Source organism: Hyperoodon ampullatus (assembly GCF_949752795.1).
Source record: "Hyperoodon ampullatus genome assembly, chromosome: 4".
Lineage (NCBI taxonomy): Eukaryota > Metazoa > Chordata > Mammalia > Artiodactyla > Ziphiidae > Hyperoodon > Hyperoodon ampullatus.
The window spans coordinates 1,965,502-1,978,700 of NC_136917.1; the positions used below are offsets into that span (position 1 = coordinate 1,965,502).

Sequence of the window (13,199 nt, forward strand, 5' to 3'; positions counted from 1 at the left end):
TTCTCTTGTTGTGGAGCACGGGCTCCAGGCGCACAGGCTTCAGTAGCTGTGGCACATGTGCTCAGTATTTGTGGCTCACGGGCTCTTGAGCTCAGGTTTAGTAGTTGTGGCGCATGGGCTTAGTTGCTCCACGGCATGTGGGATCTTCCCAGACCAGGGCTCAAACCCGTGTCCCCTGCACTGGCAGGCGGATTCTTAACCAATGTGCCTCTAGGGATGTCCCGATATGCCTTTATTAATTAGCCCTTATTAGGGACTTCCCTGGTGGTCGAGTGGTTAAGACTCTGTGCTTCCAATGCAGGGGGCACTGGTTTGATCCCTGGTCGTGGAACTAAGATCCCACATGCCAGCAAGGTGTGGCCAATAAATAAATAACTAAAGCCCTTATAATTGCTAAAAATTTTCCGAGCATATGGTTTGGAAAATCATAGTTTTTGTCTTGTAATTAATTTTTTAAAAATTGTGGTCACAAATGAACCTATCTATGAAACAGAAGTAGAATCAGGAACATAGGGAATAGATTGGTGGTTGCCAAGGGGTTGGGGGGAGAGGGTTGGATGGGGAGTTTGCGATTAGCAGATGCAAACTGGTATATATACTGGGAACGATATTCTGTATCCTGTGATAAACCATAATGGAAAAGAATATGAAAAAGAATGTATATATCTATGTACAACTGAGTCACTGTGCTGTACAGCAATAAGTAACACAACACTAACTCAACTATACTTCAAAAATAATTTGTGGTCAAAAACCATATCATAAAAGTTACCATCTTTTTTATATGTACAGTACAGTAGTGTTAACTATATGCACACTGCTGTGCAACCAATCTCTAGAACTTTTCATCTGGCAAAACTGAAACTCTACGTCCACTGAACAACTCCCACTCTCCCCTTCCCTCCAGCCCCTGGCAACGACCATTCTACTTTGTGTTTCTATGAGTTTCACTATTTCAGATATCTCAGATAAGTGGAATCATGCAGTATTCCTCTTTCTGCAGTTGGCTTATTTCATTTAGCATAATGTCCTCAAGGTTCATCTATGTTTCAACATACGACAAGATTTCCTTCCTTTTGAAGGCTTAATAATAGTCCACTGTATGTATACACCACATTTTCTTCAGCCATTCTTTTTTTTTTTTTTTTTTTTCAGCCATTCTTATCTGTCGATGGAAACTCAGATTGCTTCCGCCTCTTGGCTATTATGAACACGGCTGCAATGAACATGGCAGTACAAATCAGGGCCTACTGTCTTACCTCTGTCAACTCCACCTCTGAAATGATCCCAGCCTAAAAACATACAGCTTCTGACTCCCAATTCAGAGCTCCTTCCACAATATCATTAACATTCGTTCAACAGATGCTTGCTGACTGCCAAATATGTGGGAGGTCTGGTGCTACACTACTGGTCTTGCTCTCAGATTGCTCATAGTCTAATGGAGAGCGGCAAACATGCTAATTAAAGCTCAGTGTGGTTGTTCTGGCATAGGTTTAAGTACCTAGCCTGGCTAGAGGAGGGACTTAGGAAAGAGGTCCTAGAGGAGATGGCACATGAGCAGAGTTCTGAATGGTGAGCAGATGTCAGGCATTATGAGACTAGGGAAGGGCATATGTGTAAAGACATCTAGAGAAATTAGGCCACTTTCAAAGAACTGCATTCAAAGTATTTTAGGGACCTTGGAGTGTTGCATATGGGTTTCATTCCCATGGTGCCAGATGCCACCCCAATGACATGCTGCTCCAAATGTTCACCGTATACCACAGTCTCTTCTGTTGCTCTGCTAGGCACAATAGTTCTTCACTGACTTAAGGGCCTTGAGCACTTAAATTGCCAAAGTCTGGCCTGCGAGTTGGGATGCTTTGAATTAAGGCAGCAGGAGTGGTGATATTTTTCATTTAAAGACATCATTCTTCCATCCTCAACTAACCAAATAACGTATAGCTCTTCAAATGAATGCTTAATATGAATAAAATACATGCAGGCAATGCACAGTATTTGATGCAGGCAACAAACTCATGACAAGGCTCCATGCTCTTGAACTCTCCCTTAGAATTCAGAAGTGAGATGGTACTCACGGGGTTGTATAGTATTATTTGTATTTGAAAAATGAAGTCAAACTTTTTCTGACAAAAAGCTGATTAACTTGAAAACGGAGACTGAGTTTGCCAATTAGGTAGACATTTTTCATATATTAAACAAGCTACAGTCACAGCTCTAAGGTTTTGATGAAAATATATCTAAAGCAAATAAAAATATTTTATCAAAAAATACTGTATTGGCAAAGGTGTATTGAAATGAAGAGTATTTTGATTTTCCCAACCAATTTTGAGTACATTAGGTTAAACAAGGTCCTTCTAAGTGAAAGAATAACAGGTATAATCAACAATCAATTGATAAGATTTGGTAAAGCCTTTGTGTTTCATTTCTCCGTAACTGAGAAAGTGAATGACTGATGACTAGATTATCCTTTTGCAAGTCAGATGGTTTCTAATTCTCTGCTTTCATTAAAGTTGAAAGGGTACCAAACCAAGCTGTCGTTTAATTGGTAAATTAATTTTAATGATACATACCACTGTATGATTTTTGGCATACCAACTCAAATTTGAAAAACCTGATTAACATTGTATAATTAAATTTCTTCCTTTCTTTTATACTTATGTGAACAAGGATTACTGGAACTTAAATGTATAAAAACAAACAAAAAATAGGAAAAGAATTAAGAACTGTCATTTTGTCAACAAGTAATATTCATCCACAATTATGTGAACAAATTGAGGTGGGAAAAGCCTCATCCATCTCATTAAGGGAGGCATGTATAGTAAACCTGTACTTTTTTTGCTTAATTATTTATAAAAATTTATAATGCGCTTGTTATTTGTTGTATACTAATTTACTGTAATTCCACTTACTGAAATAAGAAATATATATAACACACAGAACCTATAAATGCTACATACATTCTTTTGTATAAATCGACTTTTTTTTTGGCCATGCTGTGTGGCTTGTGGGATCCTAGTTCCATGACCAGGGATCAAACCCGGGCCCTCAGCAGTGAAAGCGTGGAGTCCCAACCACTGGACTGCCAGGGAATTCCCTATAAATCAACTTTAAAAAGAGCAAAAAGGGAATTTACTGTGTAGTAATAACCTATAAGAGAAAAGAATCTGAAAAAGGATATATATGTGTGTAGGGCTGAATCACTTTGCTGTGTGCCTGAAACTAGCACAGCATTGTAAATCAACTATACTCCAATTAAAAAAAAAAAAAGAAAGAAAGAAAGAAAAGGAAAAAGAAATGCAAGTTCCAAGAAAAAGGAATGATTTAACATTTCTATTAGGACTTCCCTGGTGGCACAAAGGTTAAGAATCTGCCTGCCAATGCAGGGAACATGAGTTCGAGCCCTGGTCCAGGAAGATCCCACATGCCACGGAGCAACTAAGCCCGTGCGCCACAACTACTGAGCCCACGTGCCACAACTAGTGAAGCCTGCACGCCTAGAGCCCGTGCTCCGCAACAAGAGAAGCCACTGAAATGAGAAGCCTGCGCACCACAACGAAGAGTAGCCCCCGCTCACTGCAGCTAGAGAAAGCCTGCGCACGCAGCAACGAAGACCCAACGCAGCCAAAAATAATAAATTTAAAAAATAGGGACTTCCCTGGTGGCGCAGTGGTTAAGAAACCTCCTATCAATGCAGGGAACATGGGTTCGAGCCCTGGTCTGGGAAGATGCCACATGCCGCGGAGCAACAAAGCCCGTGCGCCACAACTACTGAGCCTGTGCTCTAGAGCCTGCGAGCCACAACTACTGAGCCCGCGTGCCACAACTACTGAGCCCACGTGCCTAGAGCCCGTGCTCTGCAACAAGAGAAGCCACCGCAATGAGAAGCCCACGCACCGCAACAAAGAGTAGCCCCCGCGCGCCACAACTAGAAAAAAGCCCACGCGCAGTAAAATAAATAAATTAATTAATAAAAAAATAATAAATAAACCAATTTCTGTTAAAGAAAAGCATTCTTTAAATGGTTGATGAGAGCATATCACTAAGGTACTCAGATTCTACTGGCGACATTTTAAAAAATGATATAACCATTTTATTTTAAATGCTAAAATTTATAATTCTCTGGAAGTTATATCCTCTGCAACTATAAACAGCATTTTTGCCCTTTTTCTTTTCTCTTTTTAAAATAGTCGATTCACATTAAACATATGTAGCACTTATGTGTTACGTAAATTTCTTATTTCATATATTTCACTTAATAAATTGTTACAGTAATTTAATATACAATTGATTAACATAACCAATGCATTATAATTTTTCATAAGCTTAAAAACTTAGGATGAAAAGTTCAAAATGTCAACATAAAAATGTGTGAGGCGGGATTCACAATGTCCCAAAATTATTTAGTCCAAACACCCAGTATCAAACACAAAGCTTTTCGTGATATGACTCCTACCTTTCCAGTTTTATCTTCCAGTCTCTCTGGCACTTTAAGCCTTAAATTCAAAGATTTACTCACTGTCATAATTTTGTGCTTTTGCTTAGTTTTCCAAAGGAATCAAAATCCTATTAGATGCCCCCTGATAAGAGCTCAAGTCCGCATGCATATTAGCCTATTAAATGTTTGGAAATGTCCTAAATAAAGGAAACTTATACTTGTTTATGCCAGTGTCACCCAAATTTGCTCAACTCTAGAACTCTTTTAACAGCCCATGAAATTAGCGTTTCATGTAACACCCTTTGGGAAAACATCTGGCAAAATATTAAGACCCATTTTAAAAGTCAGGTCTTTAAAGCTTTCTAAACTTCTCCCAAGGGGCATCCCTTTCCTAGTATTCCCAAAGGCTTTTCAGTCCTCAACAGGGCTTTGCAATGAACTGTTTACCATCTACTCCCCAACAGACTGCATGACACACAGATCTGGCACCACCACAATTTCTGGCTCCCAGCAGGAGCTCAATGTTGGTTGAACAAATAACCAACTTAAAGACGGAAATAGAGACTTCCCTGGCGGTCCAAGTGGTTAAGACTCTGCTCTCCCAATGCAGGGGGCACTGGTTCAATCCCTGGTCGGGGAACTAAGATTCCGCATGCTGCAGAGCGTGGCCAAAACAACAACAACAACAACAAAACGCCACAAAACCCAAAAAAAAAGGAAATGAAGAAAAGGAGTGGATAATTCCCAAGTTTCTACTTTGGATGACTGGACTAGGGAAAATACTCTGAAGAAACATAAGACTGGCAAGAAAAAGGGAGAGTCCCTTTTGGACATGTGGGAAATCAAAGTGGAAATGTTCAGTAGACAGCTGGATCTGAACCTTGGTAGAGATATCTGGAGAATCTCATTATTATAGGTGATAGACGAAGCCATGAAAGAATCAACGACAGGGACTTCCCTGGCTGTCCAGTGGTTAAGAATCCACCTTCCAATGCAGGGGATGCGGGTTCGATCACTGGTCGGGGAACTAAGATCCCATATGTTGCGGGGCAACTAAGCCCGCAAGCCACAACTAGAGAGCCCACTGCCACAACTACTGAGCCTGGGCGCCCTGGAGTCCACACACCACAACTAGAGAGAAGCCTGTGCACTTCAACGAAGAACCTGAGCGCCACAATCTTAAGATCCCGCATGCCGCAACGAATATCCCACGTGCCACAACTAAGACCTGACGCAGCCAAATAAATAAATATTTTAAAAAAAAATCAATGACATTAACCCAGCAAAAGAAAACTGAGTGAAAAAAGTAGAGAATATAGTTGGTTGGGGACCGTGAATGTTTAAAAAGTGTGCAAAGAAAGTTTCTCAAGCCAAAAAGATTGGAATTCCCTTCAACTCCTCCCGTTTGCCCCCATCCAATCCATTTAGTCCATCAGCAGCCTCTGTCACCTCTGCCTTCAGAAGCTGTCCAGAATCCATCTCCTCCTCTCCATCTGCACTACTACCACCAGCCCCAGCCTAGACATTGCAAAAGCTTTAACTGCATCCACTCTTGCCCAGACCAATCCCAGACATCCTCCATCTAGCACCAGAATGGCCTTTAAAAAATGTTACATCATGTGATGTTTTTGCTTAAAATCCTGCTATTGCTTCTCACTGCACCTGATCTGATCCTTGCTTACTCATACCAGCTGCATACCTGCTGCTCTGGCCACACTGACCTCCTTTCTGTCTTCATGCAAGCTCAGAAGGTTCCTGCCTCCGAGACTTTGTGCTGGTGGTTCTAACTGGAATGTTCTTTTCTGAAACTTTCAGCTGATTCATAATCTCCTGTCATTCAGGCCAAATTAAGACAAAGCTGCTACTACCATATCTAAAGCTGCTGCTGCAAATCACTCAGTATCACATAACTCTTTAAATTTTTTCTTAGCATTTATTATAACTTAAAATTAATTTTAAAAATTATTGATCTCTCTCCATAAGAGCAGAGTTTCAATCTGTCTTGTTCACCGCTGTATCCCCAGCAAGTAAAATGTGCTCTGGCCCACAGTAGGCACTCAAATATTTGTTGCATGAATTAATAAGGGAAAGCAGGAAGGAGACAGAAAAAAAGTCAGAAAGCTGGAAAGAAAATCAGAAGAGAGTAGAAGCTAAGAGAAGAGTCTTAGGAAGGAGGAAGTCAAAAAGAATGATGACTAAGAAGCCACTGAATTTGGTAATTCCATCTTTGGTGTCCTTTAAGGGGGCAGCTTCGGAAAAGTAGAAGAGGTGGAAGGCAGATTACAACGGGGCAATGAGTAAATGGGAAGTGCAGTGGAAAGCGCAAAGGGAAGGAAGGAGATGGAATACTATTTTGAGGGTGAGAAAAGACAAAAGAAAGGAGAATATGTGCTCCTGTTTCAAGCTAAAGGGAAGGACCCAGTGGGAAAAGGGATACTGAAGATAAAAAAGGAAAGATGGTACTATGACAAGGTCGCAAATGTTACAGGAAGAAATGGGATCCTAAAGCCACATTAGTCATCTTTTCTCTAAAATTATCCCACATGATTATAGAACAATGTCTGTTTTATGTTTAGAAATATCTACTCCCTGAAAATAATTTGTTATTTACATAATTCCTACACAAGTTCAGTCTACAAAATCATTACTAAAATTTCGCACATCTTTTTTTTAACTCTTAGAAGGTACACACTGGGTGTTTGGGGTAGAGAGCCATGTGTGCAGTGTTCTCACAGGTGGTTCAGAGAACAAAAGTTTTAGGGAGAAAGAGAAGAGAGAAAGAGGTATGTATGCAAATGATAAAGCAAATGGGGCATGATGATGACAATGGGTAGAATCTAAGAGGAGGGTATGCAGATGTTCTTTGTACTATTTGTGTAGTTATGTACAGATAAAAGTTAAAAAGAGGGAGAAGAAAGAAAAAGAGGAAAGAAGAGAGAAAGGAAGGAAATTACAGGTTAACATTTCTCATGAACTTAAATGCAAAAAACCCTCAACAAAATATGAATATTTTGAATCTAGAGATGTATAAAAAGAGTTCTTAAACATAACACCAAAACACAATTCAGAAAATAAATGATTATAAACTGGATTTTATCAAAATTAAATTTTTCTGTCCTGTTAAAGATCTTCTTAAAAGGATAAAAAGAAAAAGAAAAAAAAAAAAAAGACAGAGAGAGAGAAATACTGCATGCCTAAACTAAGCAGGAAAGGCAACTTCCATGAATGGTTGGCATGCAACCCTCAAATTTCTTGGTAGACTATCACAACGACTTAAGGAGTAAGCAGCAAAAGTGTGACAATGGTGGATAAGGGGTTGTGGTATAAACCTTTATAACATTTTACTAAAAGAGGGATTTCCCTGGTGGTCCAGTGGCTGAGGCTCTGCACTCCCAATTCAGGGGTCCCGGGTTCGAGCCCTGGTCACGGAACTAGATCCCACATGCATGTCTCAACTAAGAAGTCCATGTGCCATGGCGAGGATCCCGTGTGCTGCAACTAAGACCCAGTGCAGCCAAAATAAATAAATATTTAAAAAAAAATTTTACTAAAAGAAAATGTTCAAGCTATTGTAGAAGACTATTTTCATGACAGAATGAATGTATAAAGTGAATGGATAATTCTCTATTATCTGGCATCCCTAATACAAAGAAGTCAATCTGGACTTCCCTAGTGGCACAGTGGTTAAGAATCCGCCTGCCAATGCAGGGGACACGGGTTCGATCCCTGGTCCAGGAAGATCCCACATGCCGCGGAGCAACTAAGCCTGTGTGCCACAACTACTGAGCCTGCACGCCACAACTACTGAGCCCACGTGCCACAACTACTGAAGCCCACATGCCTAGAATCCGTGCTCCGCAACAAGAGAAGCCACCGCAGTGAGAAGCCTGCACACCGCAATGAAGAGCAGCCCCCACTCGCCGCAACTAGAGAAAGCCCCCGTGCAGCAATGATGACCCAACACAGCCAAAAATAAATTAATTAAATAAATAAAATTTTTTAAAAAGTCAATCCTGTCTTTAGAAAACTACTATCTGGTTTTTAATGAGCACACACAGTATGAAGAAAACCTAATAAGGTAATTCCTTGACAATCAGAGTAGAAAAAAGTCTGAAGCACTGTTTCTTATCCATCTCTAACAGTATCTACAGTAGGAAGATAGTGGTCAAGGTTTTGTTGTGGTGGAATATCCTAAGAAGGGGAATAACATAAGCAGAAGGTGTATTCTACTAGTAATTTGACTTGATCCCTTTTCACTTGTACAAATGGTTTACCGATGGTAAATTTGCTATGAAACGACTGCCTAAGAGTACTACAGGACATTTGGAAAAAAATAAGAATAATATTCCTTATGTAAGGAATATTAATTAGATCAAATACATACACAGAACTGTCAAAAATAACAATGACTAAGAGGCACTATCTCCCCTCCATTTCTCTGGCAAAGCTGTGCTCTCTCTCCAAGCCAAAATCCTACCAAGGCAAGGACTCTCCCCCTCTCTGAACTGAAGGAGCCACTAAAACGGAACAAGCCACTGTGTTCTTAGTGACACTGATCTTCCATTCCTAAAACCCCACTCCAAGGCCAAAGAGCTCACCTAGAATCACTTGGAGACTGAAGTGAAAAGGGTCTCTCTTCCTAGTAAGGAGGCTGAAGAGCAATTCCATTCTAAAGTTTAACTCATGAAATCCATGGGTCAAGGTTTAATGTGATAAGTCATCAACATAACATGGCACACCTAATCACCCAAAAGAATGACTGACAGGCCAGACTCAAGTTCTAACACACTCAGAATTAATTTCTCTTCAAACAGCATGTACAATTTCTCTCTAGTAGTTTAGGACTAAAAATATCATAGGGGATCTAAATTCTTAGTCTCTTTAAACAAATTGAATCACTACTAATATACATTCTAGGGGGTGTTCAAGGTAACTATGTGTGTGTAAAATTGAGATTTTTATGAGCTTTCACTATTTACTTACACGGAATTACCACTCACAACTCTTTTAAAAAATTAATTAATTAATTATTAATTAATTTTTGGCTGTGTTGGGTCTTGTTGCTGCACGTGGGCTTTCTCTAGTTGCGGTGTGCGGGCTTCTCATTGTGGTGGCTTCTCTTGTTGTGGAGCACTGGCTCTAGGCACACAGGCTTCAGTAGTTGTGGCACGTGGGCTCAGCAGTTGTGACTCGCAGGCTCTAGAGCGCAGGCTCAGTAGTTGTGGCACACGGGCTTAGTTGCGCCGCGGCATGTGGGATCTTCCCGGACCAGGGGTCCAACCCGTGTCCCCTGCATTGGCAGGCGGATTCTTAACCACTGCGCCACCAGGGAAGCCCAACCCCACAACTCTTCAAAGTCTTTCCTTTGACTGTGAGCTCCCCCCTCCCTGTCTCCCAGGGCTTACAGTCTGTTTGCAAGAGATGTCCTAAAGTAGTATGTGACATTGTGCTTAAAATAAATAGCACAGACAATACATTTCCTAAATGCTTTGACAAAGGAGATTCTAACTGCTGTGGGGTAGGGTGGAAACTGGTTTTAAAGAGGAAGATGAGATGGACCTGAAGGATGTCAGGATTCTGAAAGGGGATGGGGGAGGGTCCTGCAGGCAGCCTTTCCATTTATGAAATATTTTTCACATCGACACTCATTTCTTTTGAGTCTTATAAAAATCCTAGAGGAAACCAAACACATCCTCAGTTTACAGACAAGAAAAGTGAGGATGAGAAGACTTGACTATGTAAGACTTGATAACAATAAGCAATGAGATGTCCAGCAGCCCAAGCTAGTGTGGGAGAGAAGAAGGAAAATAATTCAACCAGAGCACAGAACTGTGACAGACCTAGCATTTAAAGGGTGAAAGAGACCCAACACCTTAAGACTAATTAGGGAAGAGTGCTGCAACAGCCCAGGTGAGACCTTAACAAAGGCATGAATTTAAAAACACACAAATTAAATTGGTAACATTTGTTCTAAACTTTAAATTACCAAGAAAACAACAGCAAGGAACCGTATAATCAGTCTCAGGAAGGAAAACCTCTAACCAACAAATTTCCCAAATATCTACTGAGAACCCAAAGGGCATAATAATTTACCAACAAACTCTAATATCATCAGAGGTTTTAAACAGGCTTATAATGAACACTGGCTTTGTCAACAGTATTGCTGGAATCGCAAATTCACAAATTTCAGGGTTGCCTAAATAAAGAATACCTTTGTACACCTCAATGAGCAGTACGTCTTTACTAAGATTTCCAAAGATTCTTGATTTTTCCATGCAGAACAATTTGGTCAACTAAAGGCCGTTTTATTTCCATATTTAAGCCCTGACCCTGCAAAGAGCAAGGACCCAATGAACATTTGCAGAATAAATGAAGCCACTATCACAGGCAACTTTAATGCCAGTCTGTTCCTTCTCAAAATTTCGGAATCCAGTCTGGAAGAAAAACCTTTCACCGACAGTTCGCCAGCCTTCCCACCCGGGACCTTAATGTAAGGTCCTTAGGGTCATGTTTTCCCAAAGTAACGCCACAGTGCCATTTCCCGCAGATGACAACCGCTCGGTCCCTGCCATGTTAGCCTCCCCCGAGCCAGACCAGAGAAGTTGTGGGCACTGGGGAAGTCTCAAAGGGCCCTGGGTGGCGTCAGGGGCAGCATCTCCCGGGAAAGGGCTGCTCCCCGAGCCCTACTCACCGCGACCGGGAAGCCGTGCTCTGGGCCATCGGCGGCGTCGAGGCGGGGGGCCGGGGCGGGCGCCGGGGCCGGGGCCTGAGCTGGGGCCGGGGCGGGCGGCTGCCGGTGCTTGCCGGCGCGCTTGGCCTTGGCCTGGATGCAGCGCTGGTGGAGGGCGAAGGTGTGCTGGCGCTCGAGCTCCAGGCGCTCGGGCGATACGGCCTCATAGCGGGCCTCGCAGGTGCTGTGGTGGCGCCGGCACAGCTCGATGCGCCGGCGGAGGCGCTCCATGACCGCGCTGTGTCGCGGCAGCGCGAACTCCGCCATGGGGCAGGTGGGCAGCACCATGGGCCGCGGGCTGCACGGGCCGGGCCCGAGGAGGGCCTCTCGGGGCCGGCTGGCACGGCAGGCTCCGCTCCCCGCCGGCTGCCCGGCTGCCTCACGGCCACGCCATGGCCCCGCGAGCTGCGGAGCGGGCTCGCGCGCGGCAGGGGTCTTCCTCTGGCCCCGCTCGGCCCAACCCAGGCAGTCGCTCGCTGCCCACCTCAGGCCTCGGCCTGTCCCCGCCGCCCCGGCCCCATTGTTTTCCGCGCCGCCACCGCCGCCGCCATCTTGAAATTGTTTTCAGGGCTCTCGGAAAAGGGCGGGGCTCCGGCAGGCGAAAGCGGCGTCTCAGCTGATCAACAGGCACTGCGGCCAATCAGAGAAGGAAGAGCGGGCCGCCCGAGGGGCGGGCCCTAGCACGCAAGAGGCGCGCTGGGGCTGCTCCCGTGCGCAGTTTAAAAGGAACTCTCAAGTGAGGCGGAGGGAAGCAGGTGGGCGGGCTTCAGTCCTCCTCACCCATGTAAGTGACCGACAAGAGCCGGCTCTAAACGCCGCCTCACGCGGACAGGCCCTTCCGGGTCCGCCGCAGAAAGACGGGCAGTCGGCGCGGCGTAACCCGCCAGATCCAGACGCTCCTGGCACCATAGCGCTTCATCATTTTATTCCTCCTGTAGCTTCTTAAATGCGGCTTTGATAAGCTAAAAAGTATCCACGGTTTTTCAGTGTCAGCTGTTTTCGTTCGACCTCACGGCTCACCTTCAGCCTCACAATTGGTAAGAATTGTACACGGGTGAGGTGAAGGAAGAGGTTTCTTGCGCTGTTCTGAATCATCGAGACTATATAATCTTCCCTTATATAAAAGTTTGAACAAATTTCAGAAGTTCAATTACTACAACAAAAGCCCTAGCAGACAGGAAGAAGAGGATGTGAAGGAGTCTAGCTCCTTTTCTGGGGCGGGGTGGGGGGTAGAACTGCAAAGGATGATGCTTCAGTAAAAAAACAGGGAGCCTGGCCTGCAAGCTTTACATTTAAAAGATGGTCTGTTAGGTAAAACTGAGTCTCAACAAAATACAACTAAAGACAATTACAGTCTAGTATTATACCTAGTAGGCAAAGGGAGTGGGAGACTGTAGGGGAAAAAACCAGGAGCAGTGAAACTACAGACTGTCTCTGTTGGGCCAAGACAAACTAGAGACAGGTATTGGCACCCTAACTGCTAAAAAGTTAAACAGGAGGTGCCAAAAGGCTGCACAATGAGAGACACCATAAACAGCTCAAACTTTGGTACGGTAACTTATTACTAGGCCAATGAAAATGTTTTATTTTAAAATCAAGAAAAAATTGAGTCCTTATTCAAATAGTACTTGTTTTTATACAAATGCAGTAAAAAATACAAGTGGCCCACCAAGGCAAAAGTGCTTAGGGCTCATGAACACCATAACATAGTCTTGCTTTTATCATTCTTCAAACATAAATTTTACACCAGAATTAAATTTCTTTTCTAGTGGGAAAGCTAATCGTAACTAGGAGCAGTATATTTTGTGTACTCTTCAGTAAGCAATTCAAAAGCCTAATAATACTGCATAAAAAAGTTATGGCCTAATGTTCAAAAATACCCCTGAAATATGTAGGAATATATAAAAGATGGAGTCTGATTCTGAACAAAGATTTATTTTCTAATAAATGTTTAAAAGTCGAATGGTTCCCATAAATCTCAAAGAATAATCTACAAATTACCATTCCCTTTCTGAGCTGCTATACCTATTA

The 13,199-nt window shown here is 42.9% G+C and overlaps 1 protein-coding gene across 1 annotated transcript in view; it reads right to left on the reverse strand.

Annotated features, from left to right (window-relative positions):
* The window catches only part of MAML1 (mastermind like transcriptional coactivator 1), a gene marked incomplete at both ends in the record, with an annotated part of 43,677 nt that extends 32,221 nt beyond the window's left edge, over window positions 1-11,456 (reverse strand). Inside the window, one exon of the mRNA XM_079702822.1 lies at window positions 11,130-11,456. Coding sequence (XP_079558948.1) covers window positions 11,130-11,456 — 327 coding nt within the window. The remainder of the gene's footprint in view (window positions 1-11,129) is intronic.
* Window positions 11,457-13,199: the final 1,743 nt, after the last annotated feature.